The sequence below is a fragment of the Canis lupus genome, chromosome 21 (genome assembly GCF_048164855.1).
Source record: "Canis lupus baileyi chromosome 21, mCanLup2.hap1, whole genome shotgun sequence".
In the NCBI taxonomy this organism is placed as follows: domain Eukaryota; kingdom Metazoa; phylum Chordata; class Mammalia; order Carnivora; family Canidae; genus Canis; species Canis lupus.
The window spans coordinates 23,550,816-23,569,035 of NC_132858.1; the positions used below are offsets into that span (position 1 = coordinate 23,550,816).

Below are 18,220 nucleotides of genomic sequence, written 5' to 3' on the forward strand. Positions count from 1 at the left end.
CCTTGTTGAATGAAGTTGGGGCTGGAATTCTCTTTTCTGAAGGCCTGTATCCACTTCAATGTTGGGGCGATTTTGTGGGATTGTGGTTTACCATCGTGGATTCAGGCTGTGATCGCTAAATCCAACTTAGAAAAACAACACTCTGTCAGTCTGGTTCTATCTATCTATCATCTATACACTTACCTATCTGTGTACCTATGGATCTATTTTTTACCTACTACCTGCCTGTGGATCTACCTATTTATGTATCTATCACAGATCCATTTGTGTCTCTGTCATCTATCATTTATTGAGACATCTTTCTTGGAATAAGAGACAAGCACTTAAAAAGCAAAGGAGGGTCGGCAGGCAGGCCCCATGGCTCATTCTGTCCTTCCTCTTCATGGTGCCCACCACCCCAATTCCCACCTCCCCTCCTTGGCTGGCATCATCTAAGAAATAGTCTGTTTCTGTTTAGGCAGAGGAAAAACGAGGCAAGGTTTGGGGGAAGCAAGCCTTGGGTCCTCTAGACTCCTCTCTCCCTGTGGCTCCCTCTGGGACATATTTGAGACAGCTCTCTCTGCTTTCCAACAACTGTCACCAGATAAGCCCCAGCCTTCCAAAAGGATTGTTTCTCAAGAATCAGGAAACGTACTCTATCATCTGTTTGAGCTTCCTGTTCTTTATATTGTTTGGGAGGCAAAAGTCAACAACCGTGTTTATATTCTGCATTGTTTGCATTGTTAAAAACTGGAAAATTAATTTGGTTTCTTCTCCTAAACGAGCTTCCCAGGCCTTCTGGAAGACGTTCAGAAACAGACCTCGCTTCAAACAGGCCGACAGGGAACAGTGTCTCTTAAAGCCAGGTTTCTGACCGGCTGCTAAAGGCTGGCTTCGAGGATGTTCACTCCAGTTGAGTGCCCGGGGCAAGGGCAGGCTGTCAGGGATGCACAGGGGGACCCTGAGTCTGGTGTCCTGCCGCTCAGAAAGCAGTGTAGGCGCTAGAGGGAGGTCTCCGTTGGAGTCCTGCTACTCAACAATTATGGGGCCTTAAGCAATTTACACAACGTCTCTAAGCCTCAGGCTTCTTATCTTTAGAATAGAGTAGCAATACCTACTTGTTGGGTCGTGTAAGGACTAATGGGATCCTTTGCATGAAGCCCTTGAGGGAACGAGTGGCAGGGAGGGAGCCGTGTTCATCAGTGATCATTGTGGCCACTATTACTAGGCCCCGGAGCTCTCCACCATTCAGCCCTCACTTCATCTTGCTGTTACGCTTGAGAAATGCTTGCAGCTGCCTTTGGAAGGTTTTCATCCCCATCCCCTTTCTGGGCAAAACATCAGGCAGTGGACTCACATCTACTTTGGTGAGGAGGGCACACCGGAGAGCTGCACCCACGGGTGCTTCCTGGAACGGCCATTGCTTGCTGAGTAGATGAAACAGCAGTGGGATGTTCTGGGAACTCCGGGTCGTGCGGGAGCTGCTGAAAGCGGGTGGGGAAATGCACTGCAGGTCCCGTCTTGCCTCGCAAAATGACAGCCAGCCTCCCAGGCTGCTTGTCTCAGCAGGATCAGCCTCCTCCTGCCTTGGGTCCTGGGGGTTGGCGGTGGGGCCGGAGGAGGAGGTGGTTTGTCCTCCCTCGCGGTCCAGGTGTCCTGTTCTCCAGCCTCACTGTATGGAAGGGCCCTCAGGGGCACGTTAGTGCGGTGGCTTCCTTCTCATTCTGGAAACAGTGGAGTTTCCCAGAGCCCACTTCCTCCCCAGAAGGCCGAGCTTGGGATTACCTGGTTGTGGGTGGAGGACCGGCCTCTAAAGTCTGTAGTCGAGGCAGTAAGTCATGGGGGTGGGGGGTTCGATTCTCTCCTCTCCAAAAATACCTTTAATTGCCTTTCACTGCTTAATTCTGCTGTCCTCTAAAGAAAGGAAGGTCTGGCCTCTCCCAGCCACACCTCAGAAGTGACTAAGGCTCTTGCACCTTTTAATAGGAGTGTTTGCATTTTTTGCTGGATTCTCATTTTGCTGTCGATTTTGTGAGAGGGTGGCGGTGGCCTGTTGTTCAGGCCAAAACAGAAGATTATCAAAGCACAGATGGGGTTTCGTGGTGTAAAGATGTCATTAATTAGAAAGTCGGGGTACCCATGGTTTCGAGGAGAGCTGTGGCCAGTCGTCCGAGATTCACATCCCTGTGGGAGAAGGAAAAAGATTGGCATTTACTAAGCCCCTGTTAGGAGCCAAGCCCACTGCTGCTGTATATATTTATTACGTCCCTGGCACAAACTCCTCTTTGAGGTATATATGTACAGATATCCACTAAGTGGATGGTTGGCTGAAATTCCATCAGAGCCATTTTACAGGCTGAGAAACTGAGGCTCATAAAAGTAAAGGAACTTGCTAAGACAGCTCAGCTCTTAATGTGGTGGGGCTGGACCTCAATTCGGAGCTCCTCTCTCCCTTTCAACATTGCCCCACAAGCTTCCCTTCCCCTTTATGGGGGAGTTCATCTCGTTTTTCCATTCCCAGAACCGGAGGTCTTGAAAATTCAAAGCATCCCCTTTTCCCAAGCGTCTGGATTTTTCTGGCTCCTGGAAAATGAAGGGCTTTGAAACAATTTAGAACTACTGGGAGCTATCTTCAGGAAAGGAGGTGGTGGGAACTTGCCTGTCTGCCCCCTTCCCAGGGGCGGTGGGAGCTCCAAGACCACCAAAGATTGGGGAGCGTCCCGCCTCCCACTGGTGCAGGTGGGGGCTGCTGAGAGTTTGAGGACTGAGGATTGCCTCACAACTGAAGAATGGTTTGAATTGGCCCGTGACGCTAAAATTCACCATAGGGAGCACTGGGGCTGTTTGTAGTAATTTAGGAGGAGTGTCTCTAAGGAAATCAGTAATTCTGCTGTGTTTCTCTTAATTGAAACCATTCTTCCCTCCAGCTTCGATAGGGCAGGTTCTAATCTCTGTGCGCTGGAAGGCGCTTATTTGGTGTAATCGGAGAGCAGGATGCTGGTGACTCTCTCTTGTCTTGTCTGCTGTCTCTGTCTGCTGGCCATCCACCCTGCCTGACACGCTGCTGTCAGCAGCGCCGTCACACCACCGCCGCCTGGATGCCAAGCCCAATGCCACTGTCCTGCAGGCAAGAGGGAGCCACGCAGGTTCCTGGGGTGCTCGGGGGAGCAAGTTAGAAAGAAGCGTAGACTTCTCCTCCTAGAGACAGGGAGCCGGGTTGGCTGGGGACCAGGTGGGCTGGAAACCCGGAGGTCACCACATCCAAACTCTTCCTTCTCTGATAAAGAAACTGAAGCCCAGGGAGATGAAGTGACTTATCCAAGGACAGCTGATTAGGAAGAAGCCTGGCTCCAGACCCCAGGGCCCTGGACCGTTAGCCTAATGCTTCTCCCACTAAACCAAAGGAACGTTTATTGGACAGCACCCAGACACTGGGGACATAAAGATGAATTGGGTGTCATCCCAATGGATCCCACTTTGATTTTATGACTTAGCATCACCTGAGGCAAGCTTCTTCCTGGGGTGAAGTTGTACAAGTCAGTACACAACTGTGTAGAGTCAGAGCCACATCTCTGGGTCCTTAGGCTCCTGGCTCCTGAGCTTCCGCGTGGCCATCACCAAGGGTACTGTGGGCGGCTGACCAGTTACTAAAGAATGGAGTTAGAGTAAGAGGCGTTTTATAGTTGAGCTACCTTAAATACACGTTAATCTTTGTGATGATTGGATAATATTGACCAAGTACCAGGCACTCGGCTAGGTGTCAGCACCTTTGCTAAGTGTTTGGTGCTTTCTTCCTTTAACCCTTAAAAGCACCCATGGGGGTAGGCATTACCTCCACTTTACTAGTGAAGGAACGGAGGTTTAAAGGTTGAAAAGACATGGAGTGCCTGGGTGGCTCAGTCGGTGAAGCCCCTGCCTTCGGCTCAGCTCATGATCTCGGGGTCCTGGGATCGAGTTCCGCATCGGGCTCCCTGCCCAGCGGGGAGCCTGTTTCTCCCTCTGCCTCTGCCCTTTCCCTCACCTCGCTCGTGTTCTCGCTTGCTCTTTCTCAAATAAAAATAAACAAATAAAACCTTTTTAAAAAATCTAAAATAATAATAATAATAATAAAGGTTAGGAAAACACGGTAAGTGTAACATACCACAAGAGCCCAGGCTGAGACTTGGAGCCAGGTCTTTCTGAGATGAAAGACTGCGGCCTTCTATGCCGTCCTCGGGCAGCACCTGCTGAGTCCCACCAGCGCTGGTGCTCCTTACCAGTGACTGTAAAATAAGGGACGCTGGGGATGCCGCTGGCCGGGAGCGAGGCCCTCGTAAGCTTCAGAGGGCTTGAGAGCAGACACATCACAGTCGCACTCTGTTGGGCGGTTGATTTGCTTGCGTGAAGTGGAGGCCAAGGACCGGGAGAGACAGGTGCACCCCGCTCCACCAGCTCTGTCCCTAGCTTAGGACCCCAGTAGAACTCTCATCTCAGAAGCCAGATCATTCAGTTGCCACGGACCTTGCCTTCCAAGCTTCTCTTGTCTGCCTTACTAAGTCCACGTCCTAGGGATATCTCCTATGGACCTTGGAAGGCAAAGATGAATTCCAAATCTGATTTTATCTGTGTGTGTGTTTGGGGTTGGCGGGGGTGGGGCGGGGTAGTAGTCTCCTTTGGCTGGGTATCTGATCCCACCCATGGCCCCATAATGAATGAGTAAGATACGTCCATAAGTTCATAGAAAAGTGTCAGACCACATAGATTGCCTGACAAAGCAGCCCCCATCATGCTCTGTCATAGAACCCCCTTTTATTTTCTCTGGGGTGCTATTAGTACCTGAAATTGCCTTGTTTTTATATTAATCATTTACCTGTATAGCATCTGCTTCCCCACATTAGAAGGTAGCTCTTTGTTATTTGTTTTTTTTTTTTTAAGATTTTATTTATTTATTCATGAGAGACACACAGAGAGAGGCAGAGACACAGGTAGAGGGAGAAGCAGGCTCCATGCAGGGAACCCGACGTGGAACTCGATCCCGGGACTCCAGGATCAGTCCCTGGGCTGAAGGCGGCGGCTAAACTGCTGAGCCACCTGGGCTGCCCAGCAGGTAGCTCTTTGACGGGATGGACCTTGCATGTCTCTCTAGCTCCCAGGGGACATATCTGGTGCATAACACTTGCATCTTCACACTTGGCACCATACCCTGGCGATACTAATGGTGATTTGGGAGGCCAAGATCTCATAGGAAGAGGCTCATTGTCCTCACCCTGATGTTTCTGGAACGCTTCTCAAATGTCTGTCGTGAAAGGAGCCTTCACCAGGTATGGTCTCTTGCCATGTCCGATGGCCATTTATTTTAAGGAAGATCAAGTCTTATTTCCTTTGGCAACTTCACAGAAGGGTCATTTGTTACCTCCTCCACTTTCAAGCCTCCTGGATCTGTGCATGGGCCCTGTTCCTTAAAAGCAGGAAGTTGTCTTTGGCCCACCACAGCTGAGCATGAAATGGTGAAGACTTTGGTCCAAACCCCCTGGCTCGAGTCAAATTTATTAAAAAGCTTGTCAGAAATAAGTTCTCTGGAGCCTGGCATTCCCGACTGGCATCTCACAGATCAAAAGCCCAGGAAGAGGTGTGAGTTACAAGCTATTAGCTCACGGGACAATTGCAACTGTACCAGTCCTGGAAATCTCTTTTTTCCCAGATTTAAAAAAAATATCCCCACAATCTCCCTCCATAGGGCTTCTGCTTTGAAACATTTGCGTTACTCCTAAAAGCACCTGGAGAATAAACAGGAGTAGTGTTCTTAGACTGGGAAGGAGAGCGAGCCCCTCCTCTCGTGTAAGCACATGCACGCTCACAAACAGGCACCCACATCCCTGTTCACGTTAGCATCTGAGAGGGAGACAGAGACAGAGATAATAAGGAGAGAGAGAGAGGGAGTTAATAAAATGGTTGGGTAAAAGCCTATCAACGAAGGGGTATGTGAACCAGACACCCTCCGTCATGGGAAGAGCAGCGGTAGTGGCCTAGTATCACAGCCAGGTGGAAATCCAGCCTGTTCGTGAAGCTCGCCTTCTGCCTGTGGGCCTGGGCTGGTCAGCTCTGTCGAGGGCACAAGCTTCCCAAGCCCAGGGCGGGCCCAATTTTTCTGTAAAACGTTCCCCATCTCATTGGGCCCGTGAGTTCCCCCTTGGAGGAGCCAGTAGTAGGAGCACTCGTCTTCCAGCTCTATTTGCGTGGCACCAGCAAATATTAACCCAGAGGCGCTCAAATCTCTGGCAAGAGGCATCATCCCGAAACTGGCCTGGAACCCGCTGAAGTTAAGCAAAATGAGAGAGGAGTTTGTGTAGAGAAAAGGCGCCAGGCACCTGATCCTCTGCCGGTCCAAACGTGGACAGGTGTCTTGGCCCCTCTAAAACTCGGTTTTCTTATCTGCAACATGGTTCGGTGCTAGTAACAGCATGTATCTCATTCCTTTATTGTGGAGATTAAGTCGGGCAATCAGTGTGAAGCACCTAGCACCGACCCCAGCCCACAGTAGGTGCTAAATCAGTGTTCGCATAACCAGGGAGGCCAGCCAGGGGCGCGGCGGTAGGACTTGTAGGAACTTGAGTGTCCCAACCACGCCGTGCAGTGCACTTGCATTTTGGGCCTTCCGTGGGACCATCTTTGGGCCCCAGGAAGCGTGACTCATGTCAGAGACCAGGTGTCATCCCTGGGCTTGACTCCTGAACCTGCCACTTCCACGGTGGGATGTTGGGTCCATTGTGCTCTGAATCTCACTTATTTTGTCTACAAAATGGGGATGATAATTTGACCTCGTGAAGGTGCAAGTGTAAAATCTCTTAAGGCTCCTGGACGATGTCTGACTCAGACCAGCAGCTCGATAGGCTCCAGAACCTTTCCTTTCTCACTTGTGAAGATTCTAGAAGAGGTAAAAAAATCAAAGTTGGGGGAGCACTGGGTTCTGGGGGGCTGGTGGCAGTCTTGCTCCCCTCCGTCTGGATGGCTCCAACCTGAAGGACAACAGCCTCGCCTTAGGGTCTGACTCTCTAGACCGTGTCGGGTACACAGCTAACCCACCAATCCCAACCCTGTAGAATAGGACTGGACATTCAGACTGTGTGGTCTCCTCTCCGGGGGAGGGACTAGACACAGTCTTCATGGAACCTTAAATTGCAAGGTAATTTTTATTCTTGAGACTGAGAGGGAAAAATGCAAAAATAATCCTCCTGAGCCAGTGTCAGTTGAAAAGCAGTTTTACACGATTGCATCTCGCTTGGGCTGCAGCCTTTGAGCTGTGAGCCTGTGCTAATTACTTAAGGCTCCGACTCTGTTTCCGTAGCCATCACGAGGAGTGACTAACCCTCTTAGGGCTCCAAGTGCTTGGGAGCCCCTGGCACATTGCAGGCCTTGCCGGGTGGCGGTCGTCGCTACCACTGGCCTGGACTGCCATGGTTTCCAGAGTGTTCCGCTGAGCCTCCGAGAGCATTGTGGAGGGTGCCAGGGCCATTGGTGGGGTGGTGTGGGGGCTGGGCAAGAATGAGCAGCTGGTGGATGGAGGCTCTGGGGCCTGCCACTCTGCCTTCCCTCCAGCTCCCCCTGGAACAGCTCTGCCTTTACCCATCCTAAATATCCTGGCTCTGCCTCACACATCCTTGGGGAGGGGGGGGGGCTGGCTGAAACCCCCCTCCTCTCTGAGCACTCACCTTTCCCCTTCGCTTGTTGGCAACCCAACACGGAAAGGGCAGCAAGGCTGAGAATGGGAGAAAGCAGGAGAGCTCGAAAATCTGAGCTGCAGTCTGGGTGTCATTCAAACTCTGTAGGGCTTTGAGGCTCTGGATCTCCTGTTCCTTAGTTTCTGCATCTGTAAAATGGGTCCCTGGTGTCAACAGCTGGGCCTCACGGAGCCCTTTCGGGCTGTGGAAGTGCTTTGTAATGGGAGAGGGAAACCACCCACGTGGCGAGATAACTGAGGCTTGCTTGGACTTCCATCTGTCTGTTCCGCAGGGCTTGGAGCCCGAATGTGTCCTAACTAATAATATTGGATTTTTGAGAAGCTATCTGAGATTTTAAGACTCCCCAGTGTGTGCCTGACCCCTCCCCCCTTCCTCCCACAAGTGTTCCCTACCTCTTTACTTCCCCCTGGGAGGTAGGAAGGTGAGGTGTGAACCTGGGAGCTGGCGTGAGTTACTCAAGGTCATGCAGCTTATAATTAACAGGATTTGGGCTAAAACCAGTTCCTCCTCCCAGGTGGGCCCCCCTCCCCGGGCTCACCCACACATCAGTGGCCCACAGACACCCTGAAATGCAGCTCCAGCGTCAGTCGGCCTCGGCGTTCATAAAGTGCCTAAATCAAGTCAGCCAGTTCCTCAAAGCACAGGTGGCAGACGGGAGCCAAGGCTGAGCACAGATTGTTCATGGCCCCAGGAAAAGCAGATCTAGTTACTGGGGTGGGACCCCTTTTTCTCCCCCTTCCTCGCACAGGAAAAACCCCGTGTGGGTCCCTGAGATGCTTTCTCATTTCATTTGACCACATCCTGGGTTTGTGCTAGTCAATCTGCTAAACTGATCGGATCAAAAAAAAAAAAAGGAAGAAAACAAAGGTTTCGGGGCCAGACCTGAGTGTTTCCAGATCACCATGGCAACGCGCAGGTGTACACACTGTGGTTTCTCTTCCTGGAGATGTGCTCACTCAAGACCACTTGACCTCAGTACACAACCGAGACGACAGCTCTGAGACACATACTCACTCCCCTTTGCCGGGAAGATTCTGTTGAGTCCAGGATCGGGGGGTGGGAGCCCAGATGGGCTTTCTCCACCCCGTCCCCTCCCCTTGTTCCCATCACCCTACAAGGAGGCAGGGGCGGGGTCTTTCTTCAGACTGTGAAAACAACCCAAGGGCCCCATTGGGTCAGGCCTTGGGAGGCCTTGGTCGAAGGGCCAGGGCCTGAGGAACCCCTTTGGACTCTCCTCTGAGAGTGTGGATGTAATGGGCCCCTGTTGGCTTGGTGTTGGCTGCTATGGTAGGCTCTCTGTTCCACGGACAAGGGGCTGAGAGGTCAGGGGGTACAGCCAGGCGCCAAGAAGTTGGGGTGCATTTCCCTTGGAAGTGCCAAGAGATGAATAGCTCAGTTGAAAGCAACCCAGGACACATTCTGGAGGAAATTCTCCGGGTATGATGGTGTATGACTATTTTCTCTGCTCATTAAACCCTCACCCACCTCCGGGGGCAATTCCGGGAGAGACTGAGTCACCCAAGACTCATGGCCTGCACTGGGCAGCCAAAGGCGATTCGGCCACTGAGTGTGATCTTGGCCTCATTCAGAAGTGGATCCTGAACAATAGATCCTTTCACCAGGCGCCCATCACATGGGTGTCAGGGGATGGGGGCGAGTGACGTGGGGGCAGCAGGAAGGCTGCCAGCCTTCTGGCCTGGCGGGCCTGGGTGGCAGCAGGGGCCCTAACAGCTAGCAAGACTCCCGGATAGAAACTCGTGGGCTTTGAAGACATCAAAGAAATGAAGAATAGAACGGTTTCTTCGTGTCCCGTTAAGGCAGTGGATGCTGGATTTATTGGGAACAGCTTGCTCCGGCCCTTTACAAAAGCTCTTCAGGAGAAAGAGCACTGGATTAGGAGTCAGGAATCTAGCAGTTATGGTCCCCCCACCCCACCCCAGGCCCTGCTCTTCTCACAACTGGCTGGGGGACCATGCTCAGTCATTCTGGATCTTGTTTTCTCTTTGTCTCAAGAGACTTTGGTGAGACAAATTCTGTTGCCCCACCTGGCTTTAAACACAGAATAATCCTTGGGAAAGAAAAAAAAAAAAAAAAAAAGAAAGAAAGAAAGAAAGAAAAAATTGGCCTTTTCTCTCCCTGCTTCTAATCAGAATCAGTTCAGTTAGGGTTGTGAGTTGTGTAATCTTTTTTTAGCCATGAGCTCAGCAAATCAGGAGACAGAAACAGAACCCTGGCTACTCTGTGACAAACACTATGAAAATGAAAAATGTGGGGAACCCACCAGTGCTTCTGGGCGCCCGCCGGAGCTGCATGCAGTTAGCCTGGAGTGCCGTGCCCCGGCCCGATTGGCCTGGCACTTTAGCTTTGGTGTGTTGAGATCTCCGGGCTGGGCCGGAGGCGTCTCAGCATGTCACAGGGATGGCCTGTGCTCTGGTGTCCCAGCCCTGGGCCACTCGGGAGTGTTGAGATCCTCTCTTCTTTGCCCGCCCAATGGGCCAGGGAACGGCAAGGAAGGGTAAGGAAACCTGAGGCTGTAGCTGGGGCTGGATTCTCAGCCTCCAGGTGGAATCAGGAAGAGGTAGGCCGCCCACTGTGGGGAAAGGCAGCGAACCTGGGACCTCTGAATCTTCTTCTCCCCAGGGAGATGGTGGGCTTTCAGTTCGGGAGGGCTTCCGCTGAGGCCTCGCCAAGTTCTTGAGCAAAGGCCCTGCCCTCTTGAGCCTTAGGGCCCAGGATCAAGGGACCTCGGATCTTAAAATAGTATTCAGTGAGCTCAAATTCCTCTTTCCAGAGCTCTCTTTTAGAGCTCACCCCACTGCACTTTAGAAACCTCAAGGAGGACAAGCGGCTGCCTGTAGTTCTAGCACCTTCCCCACGCACAGGGCACCGTTCACACCTCCACCTCGGTGTGATCAGCTGGACCGCCCAGTCTGAAAGCCAGCCCCTGCCTACGAGCCCTGGTCCATCCTGTCTTTGTGCATCACTTACCTCCTGCCTAGGATGGGAATAATGAAGGTGCCGACCCCATAGGATTGTGGCAAGAATTAAATGAATTCTGAGGTGTAAACGTTGAAACGCTCACATGGCCCAGCGTTGGCACCGGGTGAGTGACGGTACTTGTCTTCGTGGCCAAGGGAACTGAACCAGGCCCCGGGTCCCAGGAGCTGTCCCTATTCCCAACTTCAAGAAAACGCAACTTCCCCCAGACACATGGCCAACTCGGAGACCGAATCAGTAGGAAGAAAAGGAAAAAGTCCTGTTCTGCTTTATCCCTCTTGGGGAGATGACAAATAGGGACCAGGCGCATCTGGTGGTTCGTGATGGAGAATGAATTGATTCATTTGGGACCATCTGGAGGAGTCTGGTGTGGAGAACCGAGAGTCCCTGAGTCATCTTCTGGTGGCCTTCACCTGGGACGCAGCATGGCTTGTCGTCCTCTCTCAGTTGACCTCGGAAACAGTCCCCTGACAGGAGGCCCATGGCAGAGATGACAGTCAGAATTCAGACAGACAAAGCCACCTTCTAACCGGACACATTTGCTTCCAGGGAAGACAGCAAAGGTTCTCAGAAGCAGGTGCTTTGGTTAAAGACCTTTTATACATCCGACAGGGAATGCTCAGCGAGGCCCAGCTAGCGATTCCTTAGATGTCATGTGGGGAGCGGACCTGGGAGGCATTCTGTTTGTGGGGGCGGGGGGCGGGGGGCAGGATGGAGTAGGCACTCATTCATTCATTCGTTTTGTCACTCATTTGTTCAACACGTACCTAGGCTGGGCAGTACTGTGCTGAGCGGTGGGGACACCATGGGAAGGGAGACTTATGGTCCTTGGGAGACTTATGGTCCTTGCTGTCACAGCCCACGAGGTAGTTCCAAGATTCCTGAATCTTGGAATCTCTCATGACCGGAGAGACCCTGCAGGTAATGATTCCTTGTAATCCTTTAGCCGTTGGCATCACAGACTTCTTTGAGAAATGAATGAAACCTAGGGATGCTGTCCCACACAAACGCCTTCCACGCACAGCATACATACGTGCATAGGCTTGCACACAAGGTCCAGGCTTATAGGACCCCCTCCACCTCCCCGAAGACCTGCTGAGGTGCAAAACCTCTTGTCACCCCGCTGCATCGCTGGTCGGCTGGTGTGACCCCCCCCACCAGCGCACACGCACGCGCGCGCACACACACACACACACACCCCTCCGGAGAGTCTGCAGACACGTGGATAATGGTGAGTTACCGGGAAACTAGACGGTGCTCTCTTCTCAGCAGGTGCTGTGATTTGCTACCACTTGGGGAGTGGCTGGGGCAAACCATCCGTCTCCGGCCTTGCAGTCTCACTTGGTAGAGTTTTGCAATGTGCTGGGCCGATTTTACTAGAGAAACCTATTTTCCTTGATCTGTGGCTTAGGGGAAAATCTAGGTAAGATTAACGGTGTTATATGGGTCATCGAGGATTTATCCAAGTAAGAGTGAATTTACCCCAGAACCCTGCCGTGCTCATGGGCGGCCCAGCCCAGAGGTTAGATCCCTGTCTCTCCCACCTGGAGGACTAGAGGGGGTGGCAGGGGTGTAGGGGGGCAGTCGTGCACCCCAGCTGTGCCTCTTTACCCTTGTCTCTAAAATGGGTTTGGTAGTCGTGCCTCCTTCATAGCATTTTTGTAGGAATTAAATTAGCTGAAGCATATAGGCTGCCTAACAGGTGTGCCACGCCGCTGGCTCTAATGCGGTGCCAGACCCTGAGAGGCTGGTAGGCATCCCCCCTGAGAAGCCTGGGTGTCCGAGAGGGGGAGCCCATGTAAAAGCTGGTGCAGGTGGCCTAGCGAGCGGCCACATCCCAGCTGTGGGAGGGTCCTCAGTACCCTGAGCTGTGAGTAGGTGCCAGGGAGTCGGTTAGACGAGAAAGGCACTCTGGGAGAGCCCCTGTCTTCTTGACAGGTCCCTAGCAGGCCTCTTCCCCTGTGGGTGACCAGACCCCTGGGTGCCAGACCCCATGACCCCCCTGTCCCTCCCATAGTAACGAGCACTCCGGTGGCCTGGGTGGCATTCCCCTCCTCCCCCCCACCCCCCCACCCCCCCACCCCCCACCCCCGCTGAGAGACTCCTCCCTGAATCTGAAAGTGGCCTTGAACGGTTAATGCTGCCTGTTGGGTCCCTCAGAGGGAGGGACTTGGGACGGTTTCCTTATCCCAGGACCCAGGAGACTTATTGGAGCCCAGAGGGCTCAACGGAAAAAATTCTTGACTTACTTTCGGTTGGAAACGCCTGTTCGCGAGATGCAATTGGCCATTCAGTCTTAGTGACTTCAGTCACCATAGATCGCGAATCACGGAGGCCTCTGGCTCTCAGGAGGGAGGCCCGCACGCGTGGGAAGTCCTGCTCTTCTGCAGCGGTTCGTGGTGTGGCCAGTGCCGGCGATGCCGGTGCCCCGTGCAATCATCTGTGGTCTGTGGCTACTCCCGTCTCGGCCGTGCTCTGACTTTACCTGGGCCCTGGGATGTTCTCAGCTCTGCACCGGGGAGGGTGGGAGGTCACAGAGTGTTACTTAAATCAGGGTTGGCAGGAGCAGCCCACAGGTAGACGCGTGGTGTCTGGCTGCTGGATTTGAGTCCTGGCTTCCAGATTGGAGTTCCTCTGTGAACCTGGGCATGTTCCTTCCTTTCTCTGTACCTCAGTTCCTGTACCTGGAAAGTGGGCATAGTGATATTACCTACCTCATCAGGTTTTTAAAAAAATTTTATTTATTTAATCACGAGAGACCGAGAGAGAGGCAGAGACACAGGCAGAGGGAGAAGCAGGCTCCATGCGGGGAGCCCGATGCAGGACTCGATCCCAGGACCCCCAGGTCACGCCCTGGGCCGAAGGTGGTGCTCAACCGCTGAGCCACCCAGGTGCCCCTCATCGGGTGTCTTAAGGATAAAGGGAGTTAGTACTTGTAACGTGCTTAGAGGGGCGTCTGGCATATGGATAAGGGCGCAGTCTGTATTTGCTACTATTATTGCTGTTGGTATTATTAGTATCCTTGGACTCATAGTTTGGGTTTCCATCCACGTGGAGGAAGCCTGTTGGCAAATCTTCGTTAAGGATTAAAGGCTACACAGCCCTGAAGGCTTGATCCCTTTTAAGGCAAGAGGGGACCCAGAGGGGAGGTGCTAGATAAGGCTCATGGGGATGGCTGACCTGAACTGAAGTTTCGGGCACCGTCTCTGCACGTCCCGGGTGGCTAAATCCCATCCGGGGTAGGAGCTGGCCCTAGACGAGGCTACAAGGAAGCTGTAGCTTTCAGTCCGCATAGACCTGCTCCTGCCCTGCAGCCCCGGGCCACTGCCGGCATGTGCCATGCCCTGGCTAGGCCCCCGCGGAGCAAGGCCGCAGGTGGAGCCTGCCTGGCTCTGGCTGCCCTGTCCTGGCCGACGGCAGGCACACACGACCCCGCGCTGAGTTCCTGCGCTCACGCATGCCAACTCCCTCCCATGGTGCATGCGGGTCTTGTGTACCGAGGGGACCCCAGGCATCTTATGCAAGAGTCTCGGTTCCTTTTGCATTTGCATGTTCTATGTGCCAGGTGTTAAACGGGAATTAATTTTAATGCGACAGAAACTGCCATTCAGCTCCAAACCACCGTCTAGGCCTCAGACTTTGTTTATAACCCTGGGGTGACAGCAACCACCTGGCCACGCGATGACAGGCCGATGGCCTCCCCCAGTGGGAGGCCTCCCTGCCGTGGCTCCCCCGCCCCCGGCAGCCTCCCCTCCAAGAAGCTGACGGCGAGGCCGTGTTTTCCTTCTGTTTGCTGGCGGAGGGAGGCCACCCTGGCAGGGCTGTCGACCCAGCCTGACAGCTTTCCCTGTGTGAAGATTGCCTGACAGAGGCCCAGGCTGAAAATCAGGGAGAACAAACACCATTTCAAAAGGGCCTTGTGCATTTGCCCGCTCACCATCCTCCTGCCACCACCGGCGTGCGAGGGGTGAGCGGCCGAAGGAGGACACCCGTAGACCCCAAAAGGATCCATCATGCAAAAATGCATGCTCTCCATTCCACTTAGGTCTGATGCTTTTAAAAAGCACCTACGTGCTAATGATACCAAAAAACAAAAAACAGAAAAAGAAAGAGAGAGAGAGAGAGAGAGAAGCAACTGAGGTGGGCTTCTGTCTTCTCGAAGCTCCATTGCTGGTTTCTTCTTTTAGGATTTTGAGGGTCAAAAAAGATCCAACAGAAGTTTCACGGTTCTCTCATCTCAGTTTGCAAATCATCAGACACTGTTTCCTGGTGGTTAGAACCTGTTTCCTGCTTCGAGGGGAGAAAGCAGTCACTGCCCGTCCGGCTCAGCAACCGGGAGCCCGTGTCTTTGTCCTCAGGTGGCAGTTGTTTACTTGTGCCTCTCGCCCTTACAGCCAACAACACCCACTCTAATGATGTGAAAGGATCCTGGGTGCACAGCCAAGTGGTTTGGAGGGTGGGTGTCCAGCTCCGCCACCGATTAGGGGTGATGGGGGGAGGCTATTTAATTCTTCTGAGCTTCAGTTTTCTTTATGGATAAAGAATCTGTACACACATGCATGCAACTCACTTCTCGGCGTTTGCAGGAGATGACGCAACGGAGAATCCCAAAGGTGCTGGGGACCCAGGGACACTGCAGCAACAGGCCTCCCTCCCTGGCTCTCAGCTCAGAACTCAAAAACAAGGCAGCTGAAATTCAGGAAGTCAACTCTAGGCTCTAGATAGAAGGGCTCACTTCCTGGGGGGACCCATGTCTCTGAGCCTCTGTTGTGTCCCTGATAAACAAGCAGGATCTTCGGATACCTGTGGACCCACCCAATGAGAGATGGAGTCTGAGTTAAAACCCACTCCATCTGAGTCCAGACTCGGCTTCTAACTAACAACACGGTGCCTGGCCGGGCACAGGGGCCACCATGTAGGCCCAGAGGAAATGCCGGTGCGCTCCTTCCTTGGCCAAGGACTGTGCTTGCGGCTCAAGGCGGTGCTCTGAAGGAATCACGCTCCACCAGGATAATTCCAAGGACTTTACCTTTCCATGTTGGAGTTCACTGAAGGGTGAACTGGGGATGATACTGTCCCAGAGAAATAACGAGTTTTCTATTTGAGGTATAGAGGCCTTCTGAGGTGGTTGCACAGCATCAAGAAGAATCAGATAATTCTTCAGCACCTTATTGGAGATTTTAGATTAATGTCTGCAGAATTCACAGAAGCCCTTAGACGAACTCACTCTTTAACCAGTTGATAGCCATTAGGCTTCATTGTGAATGCCATTAACCCTTGGGAGCCAACAGCCGATCTTGGCTGTCTCTGTCAAGATGTCCAAAATGTGTGTTTTTCTTGGAAATTTTAAGGAGCCATTTATTCATTCAGTAAATATTCGTTGAAATCGACTCTCTGTCACGCTGCTGTGAGAATTAGAGAAACACTACAAACAAATGAAAGGTCCTTGCGTTTTTTTTTTTTTTTTTTTTTGGAGCTTCTATCACAGGAAGGGTGATATCGTTATTACTAATATTTAAATGCAAATAAATAAATGAGTTGCTGTGGAGACACAAAAGCAGGGTCAGTGAGGGAGACACCGTGGGTTGGCCTCTGTGAGTGGGTGATGTGGAGTCAAAACACAAAACACGATGTTTGAGGACAGAACATTCCAGACAGAGGGCGCAGCACATTTGTGTGCTAAGGTGGCAAAGAGCTCGGAATGTCCAGAGGAGCCAAAGGCAAGTTTTGTGCCTGGAACTGAGTGAGCTACTAAGTGTTAGAGAGGGAGACAGGAGCCGGCTCACGTAGGTATGTCAGCCATGAAAAGGACGTGTATTCTGGGGGCAACCAGAAGCCATTAGAGGTTATATGTAAGTAATGGAGCATTGGCACTAGTGGTCACCTTGCTTTTCCTTCATTATTTCCCTGGATTTTCAGTTTTCTCCAAGTTGCATTACTTTAACAATCAGAAATAAGTCATATGCTTTTTAAAAATGTGTTTGTAGGGGCGCCTGCGTGGCTCAGTAGATGAAGCGTCTGCCTTTGGCTCAGGTCATGATCCCGGGTTCCTGGGATCGAATCCTGCATTGGGTTCCCTGCTCCTCCGGGAGCCTGCTTCACCCTCTCCCTTTGCCTGCCGCTCCCCTTGCTTGTGCTCTCTCTGTCAAATACATAAATAAGATCTTTAGCAAAATGAAAAAATCAAAACTTCTTTGTAGAGCAATCGACGGAGGCAGTGTCAAGCGTGATGCTCCTTTCCTGCGTCTTAGCTCGGGGTTGAGCTTAAAGTGTGTGCTTTGGAAGGCTCTGGCCAGGGGAGGTGTTTGTTTGTTGTCAACGAATCTACCCTCCCACAAACCTCTTAACCCTTCTCAAATAAGTTACGCCAAAGCATCTAACATCTCTGTTTCACCCCACAGATTTGAACATAACCTGCCGCTACGCAGGTGTGTTCCATGTGGAGAAAAACGGTCGCTACAGCATCTCCAGGACGGAGGCTGCCGACCTCTGCAAGGCTTTCAACAGCACCCTGCCCACCATGGCCCAGATGGAGCGAGCCCTGAGCGTGGGCTTTGAGACCTGCAGGTGGGAGGAAAGCCGGGGGCGGGGCGGGGGCGGGGCGGGGGCGGGGCCGGGAGCCCGCAGGCTCCTCCCTGACAGCTGATGGATGGTTGCCTGAAGGGTCGTCCCCACCTGTTAATTTGGCCGAGTCAACCTGGAACCTGTATGACGACTGGCATTTAAAGCGGGCTAAAGGGAGGTGGGCGGGGGTTGGGGGTGACTGGGTGACGGGCACTGAGGGGGGCACTTGATGGGATGAGCACTGGGTGTTACGCTATATGTTGGCAAATTGAACTCCAATTAAAAAAAATAAAAATAATAAAAAATAAAGCGGGCTAGAGACAGCTTTGGGAGTCCTAGTGGGGTTGCCCAGAGGAGGCCATGAGGGTCCAGGTGGGCGTCCTCTGGCCCAAGGTGCTTCCCCAGCGCCCTCCCGGCTTTGAAGAAGCGCGCGGTATCATTGTCAGAACCACAAGAAAACGTAAACCGAATGACAGTGTTTAAAATAAATATGTGCCGGGCGCAGTCCTGGCTCTGCAGACTTGGCTCAAAGCAGAGTTTTCCAACAACTCCCTCCCTCCGTCTCTCTGTCTCTGTCTCTGTCTCTGGGCCTCTCATTTGCTTGTTTCTCCTCTGCGTTGCTCTGATCTGAGACTGGAAATAAAAGGACGTGCAAATGATCAAGATGTATTGTTACAAGTGAGTGGGAAGTGGTCGGAGGGACCCAGGAGACCTCCTGCGAGCCTCTGTCCAGGACGCCACAAGGCTCAGGCCCCGGGTGTTGGAATTTCTGGTGACCCCGTGGGGAGTGGGGAGTGGGGCGCGTTAGGCGCTGGCAGTGGTGACAACCACGCCGAAGTGGTCTGGTTTGGTTTGTTTTCCCTAGAAGAGCTCCGGGTAATCTGAGCAGCCGCTCCGAAGTTTCTAGCCAGCCGGCAGCTTCCCCTTGCGCTTGCGATGTCTTGTCGTTAGGTAATGTGCTT

The 18,220-nt window shown here is 52.5% G+C and overlaps 1 protein-coding gene across 4 annotated transcripts in view; it reads left to right on the forward strand.

Annotated features, from left to right (window-relative positions):
• Window positions 1-18,220, forward strand: part of CD44 (CD44 molecule (IN blood group)) — a 91,545-nt gene that overhangs the window by 20,087 nt on the left and 53,238 nt on the right. For all 4 annotated transcript variants that reach the window (XM_072791112.1, XM_072791113.1, XM_072791114.1 and 1 more), the window contains exon 3: window positions 17,096-17,261. In XM_072791112.1, coding sequence (XP_072647213.1) covers window positions 17,096-17,261 — 166 coding nt within the window. The remainder of the gene's footprint in view (window positions 1-17,095; window positions 17,262-18,220) is intronic.